The sequence below is a fragment of the Aphelocoma coerulescens genome, chromosome 8, assembly GCF_041296385.1.
Source record: "Aphelocoma coerulescens isolate FSJ_1873_10779 chromosome 8, UR_Acoe_1.0, whole genome shotgun sequence".
NCBI classification, from domain to species: domain Eukaryota; kingdom Metazoa; phylum Chordata; class Aves; order Passeriformes; family Corvidae; genus Aphelocoma; species Aphelocoma coerulescens.
In genome coordinates this window covers 785,492-811,808 of record NC_091022.1, presented here as the reverse complement: position 1 = coordinate 811,808, position 26,317 = coordinate 785,492, and the positions used below count along the sequence as shown (strand labels likewise).

Here is a 26,317-nt window from a genome sequence, read left to right as displayed (position 1 = left end):
CAGGGCAGGCGGGGTGATGCCCTTTGGGGAGGCACCAGGGCGGGTGTTGGGCAGGCCGCGGGCAGTGCAGGGGTCATGCCCTGGGTTTTGTCCCTGCAGGACTCATGGAGGGGAGCCCTCCCGCTGAGGCGCGGCGCCTGCCGCGGCCCCCCAAGCAGCACATCCAGAGCGGCGGCCGGAGCCCTGCCCCGCTGGAGCGCCCCGAGGCCGCCCGCGGCCCCCACGCCGTCCTGGAGGGCAAGGTGAAGGCGCTGAAGGAGAAGCGGGGCGGGCGGCCGGGGACCCCCGCAGCTGCCCCCGAGCGCCCCTCGCCCAAGAAGCCGCGGCCCCGGCGGGGGAAGCCGGGGGCGGAGGCGGCGGCGGTGGAGCCGCAGGCTCAGCTCCGGACCTACCTGACGGACGGGCTGCTGGATGGAGGGGAGCCCGGCAGCCCCCCGGCCCCGGCGACCCGCGCCGGCACCCCGGGGCTCTGGCGGGTGCCAGCACCCAGGGGAGATGTGCCGGGAGGCCCCGAGCTCCCCCCGGACAAGGGCAGCAGATCCTGGTGCTCTGCCTCCCTCCATGAGAGACCCTCCCCGAGTGAAGAGGCGCGAACTCCGCTGCGGGACCGGGGGCGTCCCTCGGCGTCCCCTCCCTCGGCGGAGAGCTGGGAGAGGCTCTCGCTGGCCGAACGGGTGGAAAGGAACCGGCGGCTGCTGCAGGAGGTGCTGGGCCTTGCCGCACTCGGTGTGTATTTTGGGAAGGTCGTGGGTCTTCCAGGACAGCTGGGGGAACTGGGAGGGAAAACCTTTGGGATGACGGGAGTCCTCAGGGCCATCCTCCAGCCTCCCACGCTGCAGGTGCAGCTCCCTGCTGCCTCACACCCCAAGGCTTCATGCTCTATCCCCTTAACCGGGATGTAGGAGATGCCCACGAGGTGCTCTGGGTGTTAGCAGGCAGTCCCTTCTGGTGTCCTGGTGAGGAATTTCACTGCTAAAAGCAAGAGCAGGAGACTCAGTTTCTGGGACACACCAGGTCTGTGGGCCTTTGCAAGCTGGTGCCAGAGAAGAGAATTCATTTCTCCTTTGATAGCCTCTGCTCCAAGGACCCCGTGGCCCCATCCCCACAGTCCCACACGTACAGCCAGGTGCTGTTGCCCCGCGTTCCACTCCTTTGGGATCTCCCAGAGCCAAACATGTGGGAGAGCCCTGCAGAGGGTGTTGGGATGGGATATATGGGGGGTCCTGTCAAGAGGGGAGGCCAGGACGGGGCCTGCCATCCAACCAGGCTAATGCCTTTCCCTGTCCTGCATTTCAGAGATGCCAGCGAGCGATGGGGACTGGGACTCGGGGGTTTCACTGCAGGACGCGGAGGGCTGCAGGTAGGTCAGCCCCAGTGTGGCAGAAATGGACATTTCCCTCTTTCCCGCTCCCCAGTCTTGTATTTTAAATGCACTCTGTGAAGCAGCTCCAGGGAAGGGCTGTGGGGCAGCTGGTGAGGGAGCGTGGCTGGGCGCCGGTGATGCTTTGCTGTGAGAAGGGACAGGAGCTGGGTGTCCACGTGGTGTCTAGGCACAGGGGGTCCCTGCAAGGATGCCAGGGCAGGAAGGGAGCTGGGGAAGAGGATGGGACAGAAATTTGCTCCAGGTGCTTAAGAGGATCAAGGAGGCAGGTGTGTGTAATCTCGTTGGACTAATGAAAAACCTTAGATGTATGGACTAAAACTAAGGAGGTGGGATGGGCCGGTGAGAGGCTGGGGCCTGCATGGGGTAAAACAGCGAGTGGGGAAAGGTCTCCCTCCAGTATTGTGGTCACTGGCTCTGCTCTGGCAGCTGGATCAGTGATGGGGGGGGGGGGGTGCAAGGCAGAGAGAGCTGGGGATGCTGCACCTCCCGTGAGCAGGGCAGCCAAAGCCTGGGGGAAGCCTGGGCGCCCCATCGTGCTGCTGGGGGGGCAGTGTGTGCCCACCGTCCTGCACTGAAGAGGTTAAGTCCAGGCTTCCCGAAGAGACTGCCTGAGCTGATTATTTTAATCAGGAGGATTAGGGCCATGGCCAAGCGGGAAGGCAGTGCTGCAGCAGGGAGAGCTGACAGGTCCCCCGCCCTGCAGTCAGAGTGGGCTGGGGGTGCGGGGGAAGACCCCCTGCAAGGAAGGGAAGGCAGAAAGACAATCAAGGGCAGGGGGTCATCCCAAACCTACCTGCCTCCCCACCACTGCGGGATTCACACCCCTCGGGATGGGAAGTAGTGCCTGCCTCAGTTTCCCTGTCCACCTCCGGGGTGCCCGTGGCACAAAGCACTGCCTCGGCTGAGCCTGCGCCCGAGCTGTGTGGGTGCTGAGCCTGCCCCTAAAGTCTCACCTGGCGCCGGGGGTGAGGGGTGCCCGCCCGGCCGTCCCCCGGCGCGGCCGCCAGCCCGCCCATGAATGGCGGCTGAGCCCCGTTTTCCCTGGGCAGAGCAGCCTCGTCGTCACTGTTAAACCACGTCTAATCCCTGTTATTTTTTCCTAATCCCCCTCCTCGCTGCGGGGCTGCAGGGCCTTTGTCGCCGGGCAGGAACTCGAGCTGAGCCCGCGGCACGAGCAGGCCAAGCAGCTGCTGCAGCGCGCCCGCATGAAGGCTCGGACGAACCCCCTGCGCGCCAGCCACGACATCCTCCTCCTCCCCGCCGCCGCCCCGCGCCCCAGGTCAGTGCCGCCTTCCTGCCCCCGAGGTGCTCCCAGGGCTGCAGCCGGGTTTGGGACACATCCGGAGCGTGCACATGTGTGCAGGCACGCGTGTGGAGCCGGGACCGACCCTCTGCGTGCGCGGACCCTGGGTGCAGGGGCATCCCCCGCCCGACCTCTTTGCGGCACAGTGTTTGGGAGATGTTTAGTTAATTGTGTTTTATGGAAGTATTAAGGGTGGGAGGATGGCGTTTCGCAGCTGATGGGGAATGTTTTCCTGGGGGAACTCGCTGCTGGCGGCTGCACCACAGCGGCATCTCGCCATGTGTGCCGGGTCATGTGCGATGTGGTGTTCCCGGAATGATTAACCACACACCTCGGGGCAGGGAAGGGGCGATGGAGGTCGAGCCGTGGTAGCAGGGAGGTGCCGCAGCCTCTCCGGATTCCAGCGTCGGGCTGGAGGGAAGCAGGGCCGTACGCAGCCAGGGAGCACCGGGCGGACTTTCCTCCTTGCCCCATCTTTTGCATTGGGTTTTCCCTCTCCCGCCCTGCTTTCCCAGGGTTGCCGGGCAGTCCCTGCAGCTCGCCGGCGTCCGTCTGTCTGTCCCCATGGCAGGGAGCCCAGCGGGAGGCCGAGCGTCGCCCCGCGGGACGGCGGGAGCCTGAGCGACTCGTCCAGCGGGGAGTCGAGCTGCGGGCGGCCGCAGCGGCCGCGGGGACCGTCCCCGTCCCGCGTCCGCTTCGAGGACGAGTCGGCCCGGGACGCCGAGGTGCGGTACCTGGAGCGGCTGCAGCTGCGGCACCGGCGGGCGCTGGGCTCGGCGCTCCCCTCGCCAGAGCCGGCCGGCAGCAGGCAGCCGGGGGACGGGGCTGGCCAGCCCAAAGCCCGCAGTGGCGACCTCGTGGTCGGGGGCAAGTGCAGCACCTGCGGCTCCTTCCTCGGTGCTGCCGCCGGCCGGGGCACGGATATGCAAGCTGCCCCCGACGTGGCCAGAAGTAGCCCTGCGTCACAAAGAAGCGTCCCAGGAGATGGCAGGGGGCCGAGCACTGCCCAGACAGAGCCTAAAATCAGGCCTCTGGGCCCCGGAGGGTCCCCGCTGTGGATCCTGCCCTCCCGGCAGCGCATCCACACCGAGAAGATCAAGGAGACCTACATCGGGGACATCACCTACATTGACGAGGTGGACTCGGCCCTGGAGAGCACCGACACCTCCGACGGCTGCCGGACGGACAGCGAGGAGGCCAGACCCCGCAGCCCCCACCTGCAGGGGCACCAGGACCCCAGGACTCGCGGCCACAGAACTCCCCGTGCTGCCCCGCAGCCAGAGGCGAGGGCTAGGAAGGGGATGTGTGTGGCCAGCAGTGGCCCCAAGAACGAGGACTCGGGTGGTGCCACGAAGCAAACGGGGGCCATTTGCCCCCCACCACCGGGAAGAACCAGCAGCCGGGAAGATGGGGAACCCCATCGGCATCTCGGGGGCAGCAAGGGAGTGGGAGACACTGCTCGTCCCCCGCAGCAGCCCAGTGAGCCCCCGGAGCCTTCCCCGCAGCTGAGGACCAGCACCCCCATTCCAGGCACCCACGTCCCTGCTCCCCCTCCTACCAAGAAGGCCTGCTCCCAGGTGCCTTGCAGGAAAGCGCTGCTCTCCAGCAGCAGCCGCCAGGCGTCGAGCCAAGGCGCCCGCGGCCCGGAGCCGGAGGCAGGCAGCGCCGCCCCACCCCAGCTCGGGGCCACGGCGGGGCCGGGCGAGCGGCGGGGTCCCTGCAGCCCCAGGTGGCTCCCGGGGAGCCCCCTCCGTGCCTTGTCCACCAACAACTGCAACAACACCCACGGGCAGGACGCCCCGGGGATGGCCAGAGGTGAGGCACACGCGTGGCGTGCTGGGGGGGTCCCAGTGAAGCAGGCGCGTGACTGTCCCGCTGTGGTTCCAGGAGCACTGCCACACCCCGCTGCCAGCCCCGTCACCCCCGTGCCCCCGGAGGCTGCTCGTCCCGCCGGGGAAGCTGCCGGGATGCCGGGAGCGCAGCAGCAGCCGCACCCGGCCGGGAGCGCGGCGCACGGGTGAGTGAGCACGAGGGGCCGCGTCATCCCAAGCCGTGCAGTCCTGAGCATCCCTCCTGGGCACTGCAGGATGCTCCTGGGTTGAGGTCCCTGGCTCCAAAAACCTCCCAGAAACCACAATATGGGGGTTACAATGTGCCCGTATGTTGCTGTGGGTTTGGGGGAGCCGCGTTTCCCCGCATCTGGTTCTACCAGGGGTGTTGCAGCAAATGTGACAAAGGTGTTCTGCTGGTGTCGGGTTCTCCCCTTTGAGGGAAAATCAGCTGTCCTGGGGCTTTCCAAGTACGATCCTGCCAGCCCTGTGCCTGGCACTGCGTGTCTCAGCCCAGCAGGAGAGTTGCGAGGTAGCGCTGGGTCCTTTGAGCCCATTCCCAGGATGTGATCCCTTGGGGCAAAGCAGGGGAGTTTTGAGAGGTGTTACACCCCTGAAATAATGGGGCAAACGGGGAGGGAGCCCTTCGGGTCGCTTTGGGTAGTGACAAACTTGTGTGTGCTGGGTCCCTGCTGCGGGGAGGCGGCTGCCCCTGATCTCACCGTGCTGCAGCTCTCAGGGCTGCCAAGGCGAGCGCAGGATGCACCCGCAGCTCGGAGGCAGCTGCCGGTCCTGCTGCTGCCCCAGGCGCGCGGTGGGTGACCACCATCCCTCTCCACCCAGGGAGCCGGGGCGGCCAGTGAGCCGCAAGGGCAGCAGCGCTTCAGCATCAGGGCTGAAGAAGCTCCTGTGCAGCCTGAGCCAGAGCACCAAGCAGCGCCTGGGCCGCTTCCGCTGCTACAGCATGGAGCAGCTCCCGGCCCCCGGCGGCTCCCCGCTGGGCGGTCCTGGTGTCAAGAAGTCCCCGTCCCTGCAGTCCCTGCAGCTGGTGAGCTCAGACATCGCCCCATGCGGGGGGTGCCCACAGGGAGATGGGGGTGGCACAAGAGAAGGGATGCTGGGCTGGGATGAAGTATTCCTGAGTATGGATTTATGGCTTGGACGGTCCTGGAGAGGCATGGGGGCATGTGCCACCCCAAACCTGCTGGGTTTGAAAAGCCCGGAGCCAACTGGGAAGTGGAAGGGGGAAGGAGGGAGGGGGGGCTAGGGGAAGAGCAGACACGCTTGTTCCTCCTCAGCAGTGAGTTGGGGAGTTCTTCAGAGGGGTGGGATGCCCAAATTTCCTCCTCTCCCTTGGCACATCAGTGGGTGAAGCACTGTGGTGCTGCAGTTTGTCCCCATCTCAGCCAGGTGCTTTTCCCCAGGTGTCACCCTTCTGCCAGCCCCAAAAAGCCGCCTCTATCCAGAGCCTGCACTCCCAACTGGGCAAGGCACCCCGTGCCAGCGCCTACCTCCTGCCCCAGACCACGGCTGACAGGTAGGATGGGGCCCAGCACGTTCCTGCTGTGCCTGGGAAGGCTGTTTTGGGGTGCTGTGGTTGCTTGGTGCAGCCAGGGGCTGCATCACCTCGTCTCCAGCAGCTTCCCATCCCTACTCACCCATGTTCCCTCTCCCTACAGGAAGGGGGGCTCAGGGCCGCAGCGCTCGCTGAGTGTAGAGGACATCGGGGCGCCCGTCCAGCTGCGCGCAGTGGGGCGCGTGGTCGCAGTCTTCCCTGATGGCACCAGCCAGCTGGAGCTGCAGCGACCGCCCCATGGCACCTTTGGGTTCTCCATCACCTCCGGGCACGGCCGGCCTGACACAGGTATTGTGGGATCCTCCCAAAGCTTTGGCACAGCATGGTCCCTCCGCAGTGGCTCTTGTCCCACCCCAGGAGCGAGCTTGGGCATGGGTGGGTGGGATTGCTCCATGGCTGCTGAGCCCCAGAGGTGATCGCAGGAGGGGGGATGCTGTCTCATGTGGCTTTGGCCACAGTGCCGTGTGTCCATCAGCACCTGGCTTGAGACACGCAGCCCATGCTCAAGGCCATTTCTCACAGGTTTCTGTGCAGTCCCTGGGCACCCCAGGGGCAGGAAGGGCTCTCAGCCATCCCTGTTCCCTCCGCAGGTGTCTATGTGCAGGAGATGGTGGATGCCGGCACAGCCAAGCTCTATGCGGGGCTCCTGGGCGTGGGGGACGAGATCCTGCAGGTCAACGGCGCGGCCGTCTCGGGGCTGGGGCTGGCCCGCATCCGCGAGCTGCTGCTCCAGGCCGACACCCTGTCCCTCCGCGTGCTCCGGCACCGCCCAGCGCCACGGTAGCCCCGGCATGGCTCCTGCAGAGCCTGGCAGGAGGAGGAGGAGGAGGATGTCCCAGTGATGCCCCAGGATGCTGCAGAATAGCACGGCTCGGACCAAGCTGCCTCGCAGTGCCAGGACCTGCCCAGATCCACTGCAGTGGGGGCAGGTGGCTTTCCTTGGCCCCCTGGGAGAGAGTGTGGGACCAAGGACCCTCCAGAGTCTCCAGGAGCTGCCCAAGTGTGGGGGACAGGGGACAGCCTGGTCCCGACAGAGCTGGGTGGGTCTGTCCTGCTGGGCACTGGGGTGACCAGCACGGGGACACCCCATCTCCGTGACTCCAGGAGACAGAAGGCTCCCTGCCAGCACTGCCACCCTGTGCTGGAGGGCTGCTGGGGTTATTTTAAATTATTTCAAACTAAAACCCAAAAATACATCTCTGCAATAACAAAACAGTGCCCTTGGCTTGTGGCATGGAGGGGCTGGGGTGGTGCTTGCTGGCGTGAGGCCTTTGCTACGTGTTTTCCCATGCCCCTGCTGCTCCACCAGCTACCTCCTGACCGTGTTGTGGTGCTGGCGGGGCCCTGGGCAGGCAGATGGGGGGGCTCAGCCACCTGCAGGGCTCCTTGGGGAATTTGAGGGGTTCTTTTTTCCAGCCATGGAAGGCAAAACACATGCGTGGAATGGGTCTCTCCAGCAGCGATGGCATGGCAGCAATGGCTGCCCTCTGTACAGTGGTGCCCCACATCTGGGTAGAGCTGCTGCAGCAACCCCACGTCTGGGCACAGCAGCCCACAATGCTGAGGTGACCCCAGAAACTGCAGACGCTGCTTATGCCTCAAAAGCCAGGAAGGTAATGCCTGGCAAATGTTGGTGGGAGAGCTTTTCCCACTCTGTGGTCCCAGGAGACCCCAAGCTTGCTCCAGGAGCAAGAGTTGGGCAAGAAGGACCAGAGATCTGCGCTGCTGCACCTTTATTTAGTGTTAAAGGGAGGGGCACCACCAGCGACAGAAAAGCAAATGTACACAGGAGAAGGGACCAGAGACACTTGGGTGGCTTGTGGTGATGCCAGCAGCTGGGCCGCCCCCTGGACTACCAAAGGAGCGGTGCTGCATGGGTGTCATTCCCAAAGGATGCACAACCACGCTGTAAGTAACGTGGGGATCAGAGGTGTGCAAACACCGGCCGGCGGCGAGCCCTGCTCCCTGCCCAGACCCACGCTCCTGGGGAGGTACAAACCCACGGAGCGGTGCAGGCACTGCCACAGCCGGCCTTGGAAAGCAGACACCACCTACTCCCTGCAGCGTAACCAGAAACGGGATGCTCTGCAAGGATAAGGAGCCACTGTGGAATCATGAGTGCAGGTGGGCGCCGAGGCACCAGGTGTGCGTTACTGAGGAGCACCCAGGCGGGCGGGGAGGCTCCGTCCCGCCCTGCCCGGCTGCAGAAGGCACAGAGCCGCCGGCTGCGCGTCCAGCGCCTGCGGGAGGGACGGGGGAAGGGCCACGCAGACCTTGGAGGGAGCCACGAAGCCAGGGGGGAGGAGTGTTCAGTCCCGGAGGTAAAGCCGTCCGGTGGTGAGATTCTAAGGCGGGGGGGATGATTTTGGGGGTGATTTGCAATTTCAGCAGAAGTCTTTGCGTCAGTGCCAATTAACTTCCTCCCCCAGCCCCATCTGGGAGCCATAAGCCAGCCTGTGCTGAGTCTTTTCATGTTTGCAACTTAAAATATGGGAGCCGACTGGAGTAAGAAACCGTTTTTGCTTTCCTGAAGAGTCACCCCATATTCCACAATCGGTGTGTGCAGCACGACCCCTCCACCTGTTCCTCCCCGGTCACGCTGCCCAAGTGAGCTTTTTTCACCATATTTTTGGTATTGCCCGCCTGGCGACTCTACATTCCCTGTAGGGAATCCAACTCTGCTGAGACAACTTGAGTGACAAACAACTGGGAGGTAACAAAAGGACTGGGAAGGAATATGGAAACACGATCTAGCTTTGAATCTCCTGCCTTTTGGTTGCTGACAACAGAGGTGTCCAAAAACTAGTGGCTGGGGAAAAATTAGGACATCCTATTTACAAGTTCATATACATTTAAAATACATCACTGAGCACCGCTCCTCTGATTATGCATGTAGTGCACCCGCAGAGAGAACGTAGCTCGAATGGTCATCAAAAAAATCTTTAAAGTCTTTTTTTTCCTTAAAAAAAATAAGTTATTTTAGACCTGACAAATCACTTGCCAAAGGGAAGCAGCTGTTAAACAGAAGCAGTGACTCAGTTATGCAAGGGCAAATAAAGCATCAGTCAATGAGCTTTAGAGGCCTATATAACGAGGGAGGCAATTTTAAAAGCTTTAAGACTCTCCCTGTCTGGCTCATGGCTGATTGCCAGTGCTCGGCGTGCAGCACCCCAGGTTTAAAGCTCTGGAGTGTCTGATAGGGCCTGGGTGGCCGATGGCAGGACATGAGACCCTACAGCTCTGCCTCTGCCCAGGTGTAGAGGGTAGGAAAGCTCTGCTGGGACTCACTGTGCTCTCTCGGCAGTGAACTGGTGGCACAGAGCCGGCCCACAGGAGGCAGGGAGGGGCAGGGGGAGCAGGGCCAGGGCTCCCCTCCCTTGCCGTGGCTTGGGGGGGGGTTTCACCCTTCCCAGTAATGCTTGGGGCTGGCACCGGCAATGCAGTTTGTAATGCTCAGTGAATTCGGTAATTCCTCCCCCCTGACCCATCCTCCCCAGGGCTCGCTGCTCTGTGTCTGCATCCCACCGGCTCCTACCTGCACCGAGTGGAAGCGCGGGGGCCAGGTCCCCCTCCAGTTCCCTGAATCCAGGCCCACAGCCCAGGTCCAGATTGCATCGCACGGAGGAGGAGGCAGCTCCAGTCCTCCCCCCCTCTCCCCGGGGCCAGGGGAGATGCCGGCAAAGCCGAGCTGCAGTCCTCGGAGGAGGATGGCGAGAGCTGGGTGCGGGTGTTCCTGCCGGGGATCTCTGTGGGCGGACGGAAACGGGGAGAGTTTCACTTCCCCGCACTGCCGGGGCGAGGGGACGGGGAGGGGGCGTCCCAGGAAGTTCAGTTTTTGTCATCACAGGACAAAAATCAGGATGAGCACCACTAGCAAGATGATGAAGAGGACAACAATTGCACACCACTGCCGTCGATCTGGAAAGAAAAGGAAACATCAGTCTTCCTGCTTTAGTGGAGAAGGAAGATTGGGGGAGCATTTTTCTGCATGTACTGCTAGGAACCAAATTCAAGCTTAAACCGTAAAAAGACTAAACAAGTTCCTGTGGGAGAAAGGCTGTGGTGCTGTACATTGCAGTGAGGAATTCTCCTCCAGGATACATTGGGGTTTGGGAACAGCTGTGGGAATTCTGAGGCTTCTTCCCAACCAAGTTCAAACAGCTTTGAAAAGCTGGCTCAAAAGCAATTGGGAGGAACAAGCAGAAAGCTGCTGTGTTTGCTGTTCATTCATGGAGTAATCTGTTTGCCAGAGGAACAAGAAGGGATCCGGTGAAAGCTGCCATGAGGAGCTCTGCCAGGAAGATTGTGGCAGCTTCCCTGAGGACAGGGCCAGGAATCAGGTTTCCCTGGACATCTTTGCACATCATTGGCTCAATGCTACATCACCTCTGAGAGCCGCTGTCTGCCCCTGTGAGATGATGGTGCAGCAGTGGGGACAGGGCTGCTGGCACCCCCTCAACTCCTAGGCCCAGCAGCTACCCCAGAAAGAGCCCTCCACCCTCCCTGGCACATGTGATGCCAGCAGAAATGCTCTTTCACAACAACTCAGAAACACTCTGCGAAGGTCCATGGTTTTTCCCAGAGGAAAGGACAGAGACACAGGGTTCAGCCACGGCTGTGCTGCTGCTGAGCTACTGGCGACCCAAAGCGCACCGTCAGTACTCCAAGTGGTCTCTCTAGAGCTGTACTCCCACCACCTCATAAATCCCTCGGACAGCCTAATCCTGCAGAGCAGGAATGCTTTTACCCCTGACTGGCTGCTGCCTTCCCAAGGTACTGAGCACCTAAGGGAGAGGGGTGCTGGAGGAGGCGCTGGCCGGGCGCAGTGCCAGGCTCGGAGGCAGCCGGCAGCGCGGGACTTCCCAGCAGGCAGGCCGGGCTTCCTGTTTGCTCTGCCCGCGGCGCCCCGCCAGCCCCCGGCTTCAGGCACAGCCTTATAAGGACTTTTCTGTGGGTTCAGCACAGAATTCAGCTCTTTCCTCTACCAGCTGAGAGATGTGACCGACAACAGGCCTGCAGGCGCCAGCAGCCTGAGGGCAGGTGGGATTTGGGAAGGGGATTGCTGCAGGCATTCTGGTGCGGGGAAGCCACACATGGTGGCCGGTGTTTAATGGCACCTTGGCAGCTTTTGTTCCACAGGCAGCCCGGGAAACTGCAGCAGAGCAGGAGGCCGCAAAGCTTCCCCTCCCACCAGCTAGAGGGGGATTTTCCCAGCAGCAGCAGCATAAATAGAAAGGCATCTGTAAATAAAACAAAGGCAAGGGACAGGCAGCAGAGCAGTGCCTGGGCAGGAGCAGCTGCCGGGCTTGGAAGCCTTCCCCCTCTTTCAAGAGCTGAGAGCTGCTCCCTCCCCTCCGCTGGGTGGGTGGGAGCACAGTGTCCCGGCCTGAAGATCCAATGGCTTGTCTCTCACTTTCCAGGACTGGATCCCACTTCCCAGGACCTACCACTCGTCATGTGAGACACTTTGGCGAGCTTCTTCATGACATTATCAAGGCGCGACTGAGTGCTGTCTAACTCATGGGAGAAGTCGTCCAGCATCCTGAGGACACAGAAGCAGGGCACTGGTCAGCACGTCCCTTTGGGACCTTGCAGCACGCTCACACACATGGATCAAAACACTGATGTGAGTGATCAGAGTATCACACCTCGGCAGACAAAATGAATGTGGCCTCCTCTCCTGGAAGCACCCAAGGGAAGGGAAAAAACCTGCTGAAACAGCAGCTCTGCTTTGGTGGGAATAACTCAGGATTCCTGCTAGACTGATCCTCCCTTTGTGTTTGTGGCTGAACTCTACACACATCTGCAAGGTGAGGAGTGGGGGGGGGCTTCCTCCTTACAAAAGGGAAGTCTCATTTATAATCTGTGATTAGCAGAGACTGGTTAGATCTAGGTGTCAGCTTGGACTTTAAATCTCTTTTCTTGTTCACAGCTTGCAGTTGAAACTAAAATCTTGTTTCAGTCATGCATCAAGTGGGAATGAGATCTGCAGTTGCTTTTAAGGTGCTTTTCAAGCTCTGCATGGAAGTTACTCTTTTACTTCCTCCATACAGCGACTGTAATGAATCTGAAAGCCTTCCTGAATCCATGCTTTGTGAATGCCATTGCACATCCAGAGTGAAGGTACCAATCCAATTGTCTCCAGCCAGTGGGACTTTTAAGCTTAATGCATTTAAAAGGACAGACTCCTTCATTTGGAGTGCCAGGGCACTTGTTAAACCTTCATTCAGTGGGGAAAAAGGAGCTGTAAAAACCTCACTGTGGTAGTTATGAGCTAATCTAGCAAGCACTGATGTCTTGTGTGAAAATCTAGAAACAGACACGCCACACCAATCTCCTCTGTGAGAGCAGAAGATTCTCATGCTGCACAACTTCACATGGGAGGGGGGGGGGTTAAAGTTCCTCCTCTCCATCAAGGATGAAATCACAAGGGACATGGCCCTCCAGACTCCTACCAGCCAAACAAGGAAGGGTTTTAGGCATGAACCCTTCAAGCCTTTCTGGAAGCATGGCTGTTAGCCTGCACAACTGGGAACTTGTTTGCAAAGGACAAGAACTGGGAAAGAAATCTAATTTATATGTAAATGGATGGATGCAAAATGATTTTGCAAGCTGCCCTTTAACCCTTTGCGTGGGTGAGGGTTATTTTTAACTTTAGTGATCAAGAGCAGCTCTGTGCTGTGTGTTCCAGGGCAGCAAGGCAGAGCTGAGTGCTCCTGGCCCCAGCAGTTGTCCAGGGGCAGCACAAAACCCTGCAGAGTGGGGAAGTGGCCAGTATCTGCACTGCACAGCACCTCCTTCCCTTACCTGCTGGCTGCCTGAGGGAGAGCACATGAAAAGCAGAAGAGAAAAGGTAAGGTGGCAGTTAAGCCTGCCCTAGATGCAGGCTTCTAAATTAAGGAGGTTGCAGCTGAATCCTTGAAGATTGAAGTACAAAATGCTTTCCACAGGCCGGCAGGGAGAGGCTGCCTGAGGGACCAGTGAATTCCAGGCTCTACCAGAGGCAGAGATAGGTGTGTGAGGACACTCAGCCGTGTTGCAGCCAGGTTTTTGCTGCCATGTCTCACACTTACACTGCTTGCTCCTCCAGCTCCCCGCCAATGCGCTGGGACATGTTCTTCAGCACCCCGATGCTGCCAGAGACCAGCTCCAACTGCTCATCCTGCTGCTCCACAATCAGCTGGAGAGAGAGAGAAGAGAAAGGGAGAGAAAGAGAAGGGAAACGGGCAATTACAGATCTGCTGCCTGCAGCTGGGCTGGAGCCAGCCCATCCAGTGGACAGGCATGCACTGCTCGGCCAACATCAGCTGTGAGGCCTGGGCTCAGACCTAAGCCACCAGGAATGAGGACCGCGTTCCTAAGAAATGCCAGAGAGGTGACAACCAGAGGAACGCCTCCATGACATGGCACAGCAGGCTGCAGCCTCCAGACATCCCTGCAAATCCAGCTCATCCGTGCTGCATGCACAGCTTTGGAAAGCTCCAAGGGCTGGTCATCAAAACCTTGGGAAGGTAAGCAGGTATGGCCAGGGAGGCACAATGATGCTGTGCCTAGGACATGCCACCTGGAATGTGCTGCAGCTAACACGGGGTTAAACGCAAGCAGAAGGCTGTTGCAGCTTCTACAGGTAAAAATAGCCAGCCTGGCTCCGAATGGGCCAAAGGAGTAAGTCTGCTGCTGTTTTAAGTCATTTTCAGGGCACAGTCACGCTAAGGATTAGCTTTACCCTAGTTACCTATTTCTGAAGCTATTTATCTCCCTGGAGTCAGTAGGTAAAACGTGTCTGGAAGCCGAGGTGGCATCATGGCTCGGGAGCTTTAGCAGAGTTTGCCACCCCCGAGTCACTGCCTGTGTCAAGGCCCTGTAGTTCTCCAGTCTGTGCCTGGCCTGGGCACTTCTCCAGGCAAACTCCCCTGTCAGCTGGGAAGTGCCTCACCAGGAGTTCTCCCAAGCCCTCACACAGGCTTTCTCACTAATCTCATGGTGACAAAGGCAGGAAAAGGAAGCAGGCGCGTGCTCCTGCTCCCAGCCTGTTCTGGTGGGAGATGCACACAAACAGCAAACATTTTTTAACCAGGGGAAGTTACATAAGAGAAACGGGCCCTTTTCTTTTTGCAGTGTTTCTACTCTTCCAAGGATTTCAGCAATCCTTGTACTATTAGAGCTTAGCGTGCTACATCTTCCAGATTGTGCCGACTGCCTCCTCAACACAGCAGAAGCCCCACACCTCCAGGGTTAAAAACTTTGTGCCAAGATCATCCAAAGCTGTGCTGCACAGGAAATGCATGCACAGATACATGCCACAAGCAAAGAGGAGGACTGTGAGGCTCCTGGAGCCAGACTCCAGTCCCCCTGGCACCCATTTGTCAAGCAAGCTATTTAGTCTGTGTGGTGCCAGCTGCCTTACCTGTTGTTGAGCTTGCTGTTCCTCGATGAAGTGTGAATTTGCTAATTGCAGATCCCGGTCCAGACGGCTGTATTTGTCAGGTCCAGAGCTCCAACTCTGACTCCCACTCTCTCCCAGGAGTGCCTGAACAGATGCAGAGAGCTCTTAGCAACACCCTTGTGTCTGCTCATGGCCCATCTACAGGGTGAGGTGGGAAGGCAGACAAGGCAACACTCATGTACACATGCACACAGCATCCCTTTCCTCCTGCTCTGTCGCTACTCAGCCAAAGTGCTGTCAGGAACTAAACCAACACAGAGCCAAAATGCCAGCCTGGGAAGTCTCTGCAGCCTGGGATTGCAGATATGCCTCTCCAGCAGCAGGAGAGCTGGAGTGTGGCCGACTGACAGTGTGTGCAGGAGGCCTGCACAGCACAAAGGACTGGCAGAGGCCTGCTCAAGAGGCAGCACTGTGTGCTAGGACATGTGAGCTGGGAAGTGTCCGGATATATCGTGTTAACAGATGTACAGCTCGAACTGAGCACTCTGCTGCTAATGACAGGGGCTTAAGAGGGTCTGGATAAAGTACTTAACCAGTTGAACTGACAGTAAAATAATGCAATATATAACCAGAGCAGTGCTGTATGCTTATGTTCTATGATCCAGGCTGCCTATCCCTCCAGCAGGCTCTTCAGCTGCCAGCACACAAAGTTACTCTTGCTACCTGCCCCACGACCTGAACAAAAGCTTGTGCAAAGCCTGCAGAGATGTGGCTTTCCAGCCAGATATGTCTGGTCCCTGAAAGGGGAATAATCCAAGCTACAGATGCTGGGGAATGAACACGACCTGCAGGCGAAGAACTGCACCCTGCAGCACTAGGGACAGGTTAGGGACCCTGCCCTCCAGTGTGGAAGCCAGGCTGACTTGCAACGAGACCATTCCGCAGCTCCTGGTTGTGGGCAGGAGAGAACGACTGAGTATTTGTGAAGAACAGCAAGACAATGACCAGGCTGCCCTATCAGGCTGAAAATAAGACGGTCTCCACGGTTCATCTGACTTATAAGGTTCAAGGAGGGGTGAGGACAGACTGACCATGCAGGAAGCCAGCAGGACATCTGGCTTTGTCTGCCCCTGAGACACTGAGCAAGCTCCTGGTCCCTCCAGTTTGTGGCAACGACAGCTCCTTTTTATTTAATGCAGCGCACTAGCTTTGCCTGCAGCTTCAATAGAAAGGGCCTGTTTGCCAGCCTGGGCTGTGAGGGTCAGGTCACCGCTAGCCAGCCCCTCAAACACAAAGCCCAGCACAAGCCTTGCAGTCTGGAATGAAGGCAAGGGGCTGGGAAGGGAGAGGAAGGCGGCAAGGGGAAGTCAGTTTTCCTGACCAGATGTCGCTGCCTGAGCTAGGCCATATGGTCTCCTGCAGCTATCAGGAACCTCATGCAAAGGAAAGCACCAAACTGCATGGAAAGCTATGGACTTGTTTGAGCAAGGGTGTCAGGGACTTCGCTGCTGTATTTGCCAAGCACGTCAATTAACCCTGTGACAAGCTCAGGAATGAGCTCTGTGCTTCTCCGTTTGTTGTTTTTGCCACATGTGGTAAGGCTGATGCAGTACAGACAATTAACTGTAGGAAGCACACACCAACTTTTACTGGAGTGGCTCTGGAAGGCAGCTCCAGTATCTCCTTACAGCCTCCCCATCAGCTGGGAAGGAGCACAAGCTGCATCTATTTCTATTCCTTAGATTACAAGTGCAGACAACACGAGACTCCTTGAGCTTCTTCCATCTTCTTACATGGCTATTACGAGAAGCAGCTGCGTGAAAGGATATTGCACCATCTTGGCTCCTAAATCCAGCAGAGCGCAGGATTACATTCACTGACACGGATTCTGAGCCGGTTCCCCCCGAGGAGGAGGGAGATTTCCCTTTCCATGGGATGATGCAATGCTGACAGTTGTACACAACCAGCTCTGAAGACAGAGACAGATGGTGAGTGCTGACTTACTGCTCTGAGAGACAGGCTTGGGAGAAGCTGGCAGCAACGTGTCTGTGAGAACCAGCTCTCCCAGGGCAGCCAAATGGACACGGCTCAAACACAGCTTGGCTGCAGCATGCAAGCCCCTTCCCACACCAGAGGTTTGTAAGGGAATGAACTCGAGACAGGATATACATTGTAGCAGATATACATTGCCCATTTCTGGTTCTCACCTGCCTGTTTTTTCTTTCAGCCAGTGCTTGCATGGAGGAGTTTGACATCTGATCCTTCATGTCCTGTTTGTTCAACAAAAGAAGCAGCACGTGAGCATTGGATTTGAGGTGACAGGGAGATTCAGGATGCTACAAGGCTCTCTATACCCAACAAGGCTTCTACAAGGGGGACTGAGGGAAGGGAGATGTTCTTTGAAAACCCACACTGAAAGAGTCTGGAAAGTTACTGTAGAAAGTTTCAATGCAGTTCATTGTTATACTAGTACTGGAATCAACAGCAACGGGATATTTTGAAAACATTCCTCATTTACTACTCATTTTTCTCCACTACAACCAGAAACACTTCGATTTGTATAATAAACCAGTGTTCCTGTTGACAGAATGTAAGGAAGTGTTTGTCAAGGCCCTGAAGCCTGTAACCCCCTGTGCTTTATTCCCAACTGCATCTGTTTTTATATTCTATAGTGTGAGGTAGATTTCCTGTCCTGTGGCCATCCTCTCTGACTGCGCCTGTGCTTTCTCCTACCAATTAATTTTTGCTGTGGAGTTCCTGCAGAAGGTCACTAACCACAGAAGGCTCCCCATCACAATGTAACGTAGCCTAGTTTTCATAGACTAGCAAGTAGTCAACGTGATCTGGCAGAGGCTGATCCACCAGCAGAGCTCTGATGCCAGCAGAGCATTCAGGTGTGTTTTACTGTTCAGAGATGTGCAACACATCACCAAAGAGCACCACATCCCACTCGGTTAATTGCCACTGGGTAATGCACATGCTGCAGCGCATCACAAAAGTCAGCTGCATAGGGCTACTAACAAATTTCATTTAACAGTGGGAGGCTGCTCCAAAACCCATTAGCCAGCATTTTTCAGCCAGGGAAAGAGGACCAGAGAGCAGGCTTGCCTGATCCTGCCTGTTAGGGAGTGAACTACACTGAGGGCAACGCAGCAAGCACATGCCTGCTACCTGGGGCCAGCGTGGTTTTGGGATCAGTTCCCAGGCAGCAAGCCTTAGGAACTGCATCCAGACCGCAGGACTGCAGGTAGGGTGGCAGGCTTGCTGCCAGCCACACCAGTGCATTGTGTGGAGCAGAATCATGAGGGGCAGCAGAAACTCAATGTAGCTATTAATAGACAGAAAACTCCAGAACTAGCAGCTTGTTACCAGGCAGTGAAGCTTTTGGAAAGACGTTTCTTCTGTATTTATTGCCACCAAGTTGCTAAAATCCCCTTTTTGCTTCTCAAGTGTAAGCTTAAACTAAAAAAAAAAACCTTCCTCAAGTTAAAAATAAATCTAGTGGTTGTTTGGACTATTTTGCAGGGGTAGGAAGTTGAAGTCACTGTGTCAATAACACCAGGCTTTAACCACCTGTCAGTGCTCAGAGTGATCTCCCCGCTGCTGAAAACCAGTGCTCCAAATGGTCGGGATGGTCGTGATTTCCCTCAACTCTGAAGGGAGACTCCAGCCTTTCCTGTGTTGCAGCTGGGTTTTCACTCTTCCTCCCCAGTTACCACAGGCTCCCAGCTCACTGTTGCCAGAGAAGTGTGAAGACTTCAAGGGTCAGCAGCATAAAAGGAGGGAATTCCATGGGACACCTGCACCTCCAAACCCTTCTGGGCAGCTGCAGGAGGGAGTGCACAGGGAAGAGGAGCAAGCCTGAGACTCAGCAGGTAGAAGGTTTATTCTCTGCTCTCCAGTCCACCACAGAATGGCCACAAGCTTTCCTTTTTTAACCACCTAATGCCTCCCCCGCCTTCCCCAGACCCTGACCCCAAGGCCAGGTTCCTTACCCTGACCACCTGCCGTGTGCTGGTGATGAAGGCTTTCCGGATTCCCAGCTCTGTGGCATCCAGGTTGAATTTCCGTGGGTTTGCCTCGACAATGCCTGGGCACCGAGTCAAGGAGTCCCCGGAAGCGGTGTTGGGTACACACATGGATACACAAACCCTGAGCGTGCCAAGGGGCCGTGGTGCTGTGCCTGCTCCCTAAATTTGATTAGCAAAGTACAGCACACCGGGCAGAAAAGCAGGCACGGCAGGAATGTACCGCGCAGCGCGTGCACACCCGCAAGGTTTCTCTTCCCCATGGTTTTTTTGGTTCTGTGATGCCGCGCGGCGTTTTTAGGAGCACTCAGACGAACACAAGGGAAAAGAAGTATTTCTGGAAGCCAGCCTGGAGAATGAACTGACTCCGCAGAAATCCAGTTTCACACAACACAATAGGCTTTCTAGAACAAAGCATCTTAGAATATACCTTGCAAAAAGGGAAACAAAAAGGCAAAAGGAAAATCCTTGACTTAACTTCTCATTTTCAATTTGAGAAAAGCCAATGTGAATGCAAAATTCAATCCCAAATAGTCCTGATTTTTGCAATGAGTGATGAGCACTGGGACTTAGCTATTTAGTACAACTTAGGAACTGCAACTACCTCCAAAGGACCACAGAAAGGATATTAATGGTTTCATCCAAGTCCTCCAGGTCCCACTCGATGCTCCGCAGGTTGTTTCTGAGCTCATTCGTGGTCCAGTCGATTTCTTCTCTTGTGGCAATGGAGGGATCTTGCAAGAGCTCTGTCCACCTCTGGAAGAGCCCCTGGGCAGTGTTCACAGCTTTCTGCACCTCCCTGCAGCCAGGGAGAGTGAAGAGAAGCCAAGGATTATCATCAGCTGCCCTGCAGCAGTGACACTGGGACAGTCCCGTGTCCAGCTGAGCAGGGATGCCACAGCTTCCTCCCAAACACCTTTCCTTCCAACAACTTTGTGTTTATTTTGTAAAATGAGGATTTGCCCTGCTGGACTGTCCTATATCTTGCTGCAGCACGAAGTTGCTCATGAAGAGACCTATTTCTTCAGGGGAAGCTGCTGCCGAGTGTCACACAGGCAAGCCAGGGCAGAGGGTCTGAACAAGGCAGCTCTTTGGCAATCCAAGCTTTGCATTCCTCTCAAGGCCCTTAACTACACATGTAAGATACCCCAAGGGCACACAGTTACAGGAACTGTCCCCACACCACAGCCAGGCAGATTGTTGAGTGCAGCACTGTTTATTTTAATTCAGCATTTAAAAAAATACACAGCCCTGCTACATTGGCTTAGGAAACACAATTTTTTTCTGCCACTCTAAGCTCTTTTGGAGATGAGTGCATTCACAGCAGGGGAAGGCACTGCTGACAGCTCTGGTTTGGGGCAAGCAGGTTTGTAAATTTGGGTCACAGACTCTCAGTGTGGTTATCTGCATTTACAAACTCTATGGTGCTGAGCTGTGAACTGCTCCCCCAGGCTCACGGGGAGCTGGGATGAGGAAAGGAGACGAGACCAGACAGTGCTGGTGTCAAAGGAGGCCATCATGAGCTTGCACACAGCAGTCAGATGTTTGTTTCACCCCAGGGAAGGAAAGCAGGGGAGGCCCAGGACAGATGAACTGAGCCCACACCCTGCGGAGGTGCCAGGACTGCAGCTCTCGAAGTTACACCAGGGCCTGAAGTCCTCCAGCTGCTGTCTAAGGTGCAAGTTCTCAGCACTCTGATGCGTGTCCCTTCTCTTCTCGCACTCCTACGGCTCCGAGTCTGCCACAGTGAGTGCCCTGAAGTCAGCAGCCTGCACTGAGGATCTGGAAAACTTCATTCCTCTACTTGCCAGCACAAGTTTCAGTTTTGTATCGTTTTTTTTTCATCTGAACACACTTGTGGAAGTCCCCAGCAGCAGGAATATAAAGCAGAGCTGGATATCCTCTGATGGGAGGAGTTACAGACACCAGGAAAGCACACTAATAGCAACTCTGGTGGCTCCACCACCACCAGCCCCTCTGAGCTGCCAGGTAATAATTAACTCTGGGAGCGGCACCACATCCCCTTTCCCCTCCCTGCCCTTCCCTGCACGCTGTGGGAACATCTCTGGAAAGTTTGACAGGACGCTTGCTTCCCACCCATGGCGACTCCTACACTTTCCTCTGAGCACGAGTCCAACCTGGTAGAGGGATTCGCTTTCCCTGGCTGCACCAGTATCCCCTCCCACACTTTTTGTTCTCACATGGCTTTCCCAAACACCCCAGTAGGAGCCCCCCTCCTGCTCCTCAGGGCTGTTTCACGGTGACATGAGGCAGAAGACCAGCCCCCAGCACAAGCTGAAGGTGGCCCCAGGGTAGTGTTTAGTGATCGAGCTGCTTTCACAGAATCACAGAATTGCTGGGGTTGGAAGGGACCTCTGTGGATCATCCAGTCCACTCCCCCTGTCACCTAGAGCAGGGAACACAGGGATATGTCCAGATGGGTTTGGAATGTCTCCAGCAAACTCCATGAGCTTCCTGGGCAGCTGTTCCAGTGCTCTGCCACCCTCATTGTAAAGAACTTCTTCCTCACGTTGAGGTAAAACTTCTTGCGTTTTAGTTTATGGCCACTGCTCCTCATCCTGTCACTGAAAAGAGTCTGGGCCCATCCTTGACAGCCCTTCGAGACATTTGTATGCTCTGATGAGATCCCCTCTCAGTCTTCTCTGGACTAAACAGGCCCAGCTCCCACAGTCCCTCCTCACTAGAGAGATGCTCCAGACCCCAAATCATCTTTGTGGCCGCCACTGGACCCTCTCCAGTAGCTCCAACAGAACTTCTTTCACCCTATTAATGACAATTTTCCTTTGACCACCTTTAGCTGGTATTTCCCTGCGCCCAGGCTCTTGTCTGCAGGCTTCCTCTCATGGCCATTGTTCGTCCCACAGCTTGGTCCCTGCTCCTCTCCACCTTTCCCCATGGTCACCCCGGCCTCCAGCCACGAGCCCTCAGCCCCGCTCTGCCCACAGTCCCCAAGCCGCACCTGCAGCCAAGGCCCGGGGGCCGTCACAGAGCCCGGGAGGCCCGGCAGCGGCCCGGCACCTGCCCGCCTCACCCCAGCGCCTCCCGCGCCGGGCCGCCGCCGCCGGACAGGCCCCGGAGCCCGCGCTCAGCCCCTCAGCAGCACGGGGTGGCCTGGCCGCCATTTTCCCCCCACACAGACCCCCGCCCGCCGCTCGCCCCCCGCTCCGCGGGCCTCCCGCGCTGCCGGGCGGCCGTGCCCGCCCCCTCCGCGCCCCAACACGGCCCCGGCCCGTTCCCCGTTCCTCTCCCCGTCCCCCGGAGCCCCCCGAGAGCGGCGCTCACCCCTTCACCACGAAGAAGGGGTCCTCCATCGACATGGCGCTGCCGCCGCCTCACGCCACGGCCACCGCCAGGCCACGCCCTCGCCGCCAGGCCACGCCCCCGGGCACGCCCCCCCGGGCACGCCCCCGCCGCGCGCCGGGGCGTGGCTGGTGACGTCACCCCGGCATGGCGGCGGCCGGGAGCCGGGCCGGGCTGGGCTGCGGGGTCCCGGCGCTGTCCCGGCTCCTCCGGGGAAGCCCCGGCAGCTCTTCCCGCAGGGCTCGGAGGCGCGGTGTCCCTCTCACCCACAGAATCAAGCACAGGATGGGTCAAGGCTGGACGGGAGCACGGCGGGTCATTGGTCCCACCTCCCTTCTCGAGCAGGGTCATCGCAGAGCACGTGGCACAGGATGGTGCCCAGACGGGTCTGGGATCTCTGCAGTGAGGGAGACTCCGCAAGCTGTCTCGGCAGCCTGTTGCAGTGCGTGGCCACTCGCACAGTAACGACGTTCTTCCTTGTGTTCAGGTGGAACTTCCTGGGCATCAGCTTCTGCCCCTTGCCTCCCATGTCCCCGTGGTTGGCACCACCTAGCAGAGTCTGGCTCCGTGTTCTTGGCACCCCTTCTTCAGAGCCGAGAGCTGCGCACAGTCCTTCAAATGTGCTCTCACCGGGGCTGAATAGAGGGGCAGGATCACTGACCCCAACAGCCTGCTCTCTATAATGACAGAGGCTGTTACATCTTCCTGTGTAATGCCTTCCACAGTGGCCCACAGACTGAGTCCTTAGCCCCACTGTGCCACCAGCAAGACCATGCAGAAGGTGGTGTATGTCCCATTCCTTGTGTTACGTGGATTAAAGATACTAATTTTTTTTTTTTTAGAGAACTAAAAGCAGCCTTCTCAGTGAAGAGAGGAAGTGAGGTAAGGAGTTAAGGCACCATCTCCTCACACACCTGGAGTTAGCAGCAGTATTGTTCAGGTCAGACTCTTCTGTGTGGACGAAATTTTGTGCTGTATGCCAAGCCCAGGGCAGTAAACTCTTTCCCTCTCACAGGATTTGCAGTCTTAAAAACCTCATATAAACCAGCCAGCCAGCCTCCTTCACCCAGATTCATGGACCAAGACATAAGCCTGTGTCCTAGTGTGAAGACGATCCAAAGAGACAAGGGTTCCCTACCATTTGCCTGCTCTGCAGAGGCACAGGGGTCTCCTGGGGAAAGGGTTTCCTGCACCTACAGCTCCCTTCTATCCTGCACTCCACATGGGAGGCATGTTCCTCGCTCCCTGCTCATCCTCTCTCCGAGCTGGAAAATGAGTAATGTGCACTTGCCAAGAAGCAGGGAAAGCTTCCAGCTGTCGGGAAGCTCTGGCAGCTCACCCTGCAGGGCTCGGGGGCCCAGTGCCCCTCTCATCCTACGTGCTGGTGCCTCGGCACTGTGGGGATCTGTCCGTGCCACGGTCCCCAGCAGGAGTGGCTCAGCCGGGCTGTGTTCCCAGCTGGTGTGGGAGGAAGAAGGAGGGAGCGACAGGCAGTCTGCTTGGCTCCTGCTGCCCTTCCTGCCCCGGGAAGGCACAGGCACCGCTTCCTTCCTCCTGCCTCTAGGTGTGGGGTGAGAACAGCCCTGTGTTGCTTGGGTTTTGTCCATCCCAGGGTAAGGATCCCTTCTTCTCTCATCCCCACCTCTCTTAAATCTCTGGGCTCTTCAGTAGCTGAGCACAGGTAGCCCTGGGCTTGGAGCAGCTGGCAGGAGGGGGACGATGCCTGCAGAGCGCTGGGAGATGTTCCTATCCACGTATGCACAGCAGAGGGGTGTCCCTGCCTTACTCCCAAGGGACACGATGGTTGATTTTGCAGAGGCTTGGCCAGAAGGAATCCCCCAAATTTTAGCCAAAGAGCACATCCCGGCCTGCTCTGCCCGAAGGTGGCAGTGGTCAGCATCCCCAGCAAAGGCAGTGCCGGTTCACGGAGGGAACGGGCACGAGCCCCGTGTGCAGAGGTGCCTCCTCAGCATGGGAACTGGATACCCGGCTTTTGCAATTCCAGCAGCTTTCCTCATGCGCACTCTAGGGTGGGAAGGCTGTGGCACACGTTGAACCGGTTTCTGCAGTTCTTGGGGTGAGAAATCTGCCTCCTGCTCCGGCCAGCCCTACACCAGGAGTGGTGCAACAGCTGGCAGCTTTAGGGCTGGCATTTGCTGGCCCTTCCTTGCTGAATTTTGGATGACTTTCCCACGCCGGGAGGATTTGGGGCGTCCTTGCCAAACGTGTGCTGAGCATGGGAGGTTCCCTCCAGGAACAAACGGAGTGCCAAGGAGTCGCTGGTCCAGTCTGTGTGTCCCTGTCCCACAAAGACCTTGTGCTCCCCAAAACCTCATGATCCTCCCGTGACTTCCACCTGTGCGTTCCCTGAAACCTGCACTGGGAATGGAAAAGGGAAAATGTCCTGTAGCCTCTTAGAGTTACTAGCCAGGAATTTCAGAAATCCTTCAATAAATTATGTGAACACTTTATTCACTCTTTTGAAAATGGTTGTTTTTTACAGAATCACAGTATCACTTAGGTTGGAACATACCTCTAAGATCATCGAGTCCATTTGCAAAAAAGTGTAAAGCTTCACAGAGCTGTTGAGGGCTGAAAATAAGGAGTTTTACTGAAATCTAGGGAAGTTGTAAACTTTCAAGGGATAAAAGAGACAGCCTGGTCTTTGATGCTAGAAATTAATTTAGGTGATGTAGTAAGTAATTCAGATTTTCACCTGAAAGCCACTCCAACCACGCTGCGGTTTGTATTTTTTAGAATGAGGCCATTTTTGCTATTCCAGATGGGAAGCTCTGATCTGGGGCTTGGAGGCAGCGAGGGGTTTTTTGGGAGCTCTTCAGCATGCTCAGCTAAGCGATTCCTGCTGGGAGAGGAGCGCTGGGTGCAGAGCACACAGCTGCAGAACTGGTCAGGAAAGATCTGATGAAACATTTCTGCACTGTGAAAAGTGCCAGCTCATCAGAATCCCAGCTGTCTGCAGGAAAGAGCTGGGCTCCCTGGAACTTTTATCAGGAAAATCTTTGTGGCGTGTGTGTACATGCATGGGGTGGGGGGGGTGTGATCCCGTACTAGCCTGCTGCAAAGAAGGTGCATTTGGTGTGGAAGAGGTGGCTTTTCCTCTCGGGCAAAAGCTGGATTGGTTTGAATTTGGGTTTGTAGAAGCAGAGGGGACTTCCCCCCTCCCCACCTCTGAAAAGGTTTTACAGCTAAAGGAAGAAGCCATAAAGGGTTTCGGATGCTTTGGTGGTTTTCCTCCTCATTTTCGTTTTTAGTGATAGTTGAAAATTTTCAGTGGTGGTTTTAAGAGGATTAAGAGAGGGATGACAATACAAAACACTGGTCTGTAGTTAAATATTCTGGTGGGCAGCAAGGATTTACATCAAATCCTGAAGTTTTCATCAAATCCTACCTATTTGTGGCCTCTCTGTGTTTCCTGAACCTCATTTTTACAAATCTGTGGGGACTTCCCTGAGAGGCACAAGGGGACAGACCCGAGGCTCAGCCTGTGACACGGTGACCTACAGCCACCAAAGCTCCAGCTCGTTAAAAGAACAAAAGATGCTGGGAGGTGACTGCTCCTTGCTGAGAAGGCAGCTTGGGTCCTGGGTGCTGAAGCTGATGGAGCAGGTCCTGGATCAGCTGGAGCTGATGGAGTGGGTTTCCTTGGCCTTGCAGTTTTCTAGGGAAGGGTGAAGCCTGACCCAAGTTTTTCCTGTGGTGGAGGCTGTCCCTTGTGGGCTCTCATTTTCTAAAAAGAGCTGGTTCCATGGCACTGCCCTACTCTCAGGTGGGTCCCTAACAGAGTGTGCGGCACAGACTGCGATCCCTGACTGGGCATGCGGACAAACATGGAAAAAATGCCATCAAATATGGCATAAACGAGCAAATGCAAGGTGGTAATTCATAGGAAGATGCAGGGTGATTATTGAGAATAAGGGTTGTTCTGAAGAGAATTAGTTTTCCTCTTTGCAGTGCATGGGCAGTCATTTAATGAAGATAAAAACGGGAAATTAAATTGAGGAAAGGCAGCATTGCTTTCTGCAGGATGAATCCTTGGGATTGCCTGCCATGGGATGCCAGGGATGCTGAGAGCTTGCATGGATTCAAAAGGAGGTTGTTAAATTGCAGAAGCAGTGAGGTGCTGGACTGCCAGAGTCCTTGTTATGGGTGAAATTAGAAGGAACTTTCCCCAGGCAGCCTTTCCCTATAAAATTCCTCGTTATCCCTGTGTTCATGGATGACCCCTCCAGGCTCCAGGCTGTCCACAAACCGTGAGAAGGACAAGGTGGTCAAAGGAAGGCCCTTTCAAGAGGGAAGGGGCACAGATCAGCAGGAGCAGAGGCAGTCAATGCCTGCTGGCGTGTTTTATTTCGCAGTTTTCCTTGGTGGGAGGAGGGATTTGACACGGAGAGGATCTGCTCTGCCCTTGCAGAGGATCTGCTCTGCCCTTGCTGCTCTCAGCGGTGGCTGCTGCTCGGTGCTGTGATTTT

At 56.9% G+C, this 26,317-nt stretch overlaps 2 protein-coding genes and 1 long non-coding RNA gene across 3 annotated transcripts; 2 read left to right on the top strand and 1 right to left on the bottom strand.

Moving 5' to 3' along the window:
- Positions 1-104: 104 nt before the first annotated feature.
- On the top strand, positions 105-7,286 carry KIAA1614 (KIAA1614 ortholog). The gene is made up of 9 exons (XM_069022917.1): positions 105-726; positions 1,297-1,360; positions 2,514-2,663; positions 3,259-4,502; positions 4,575-4,704; positions 5,360-5,564; positions 5,941-6,053; positions 6,196-6,380; positions 6,683-7,286. The coding sequence occupies exons 1-9, from the start codon at positions 105-107 to the stop codon at positions 6,874-6,876; spliced, it is 2,907 nt and encodes a 968-aa protein (XP_068879018.1). The 3' UTR covers positions 6,877-7,286.
- Positions 7,287-7,810: 524 nt separating this feature from the next.
- STX6 (syntaxin 6) lies at positions 7,811-21,894 on the bottom strand. Its single transcript, XM_069022695.1, has 8 exons — positions 21,810-21,894; positions 19,136-19,305; positions 18,474-18,568; positions 16,686-16,748; positions 14,500-14,622; positions 13,166-13,272; positions 11,540-11,634; positions 7,811-10,010 (listed from the first exon to the last, which is right to left on the bottom strand). Exons 1-8 carry the CDS (start codon positions 21,842-21,844, stop codon positions 9,934-9,936), a joined length of 765 nt encoding a protein of 254 aa, XP_068878796.1. The 5' UTR covers positions 21,845-21,894; the 3' UTR covers positions 7,811-9,933.
- LOC138113862 (uncharacterized) lies at positions 13,286-17,016 on the top strand. The gene is made up of 3 exons (XR_011152367.1): positions 13,286-13,603; positions 16,221-16,466; positions 16,706-17,016. It is a non-coding gene; the product is annotated as an uncharacterized lncRNA (long non-coding RNA).
- Positions 21,895-26,317: the final 4,423 nt, after the last annotated feature.

Coding starts and splice junctions, on each gene's coding strand:
- KIAA1614 (XM_069022917.1), top strand. CDS start 105: ATGGAGGGGAGCCCTCCCGCTGAGGCGCGGCGCCTGCCGCGGCCCCCC. Junction 1,361..2,513: donor CAGGACGCGGAGGGCTGCAG/GTAGGTCAGCCC, acceptor GCGGGGCTGCAG/GGCCTTTGTCGCCGGGCAGG. Junction 4,705..5,359: donor GCCGGGAGCGCGGCGCACGG/GTGAGTGAGCAC, acceptor CTCTCCACCCAG/GGAGCCGGGGCGGCCAGTGA.
- STX6 (XM_069022695.1), bottom strand. CDS start 21,844: ATGTCGATGGAGGACCCCTTCTTCGTGGTGAAGGG. Junction 19,306..21,809: donor CCCTTCTTCGTGGTGAAGGG/GTGAGCGCCGCT, acceptor CCCTGGCTGCAG/GGAGGTGCAGAAAGCTGTGA. Junction 11,635..13,165: donor GAGCTGGAGGAGCAAGCAGT/GTAAGTGTGAGA, acceptor CTGTGTCCTCAG/GATGCTGGACGACTTCTCCC.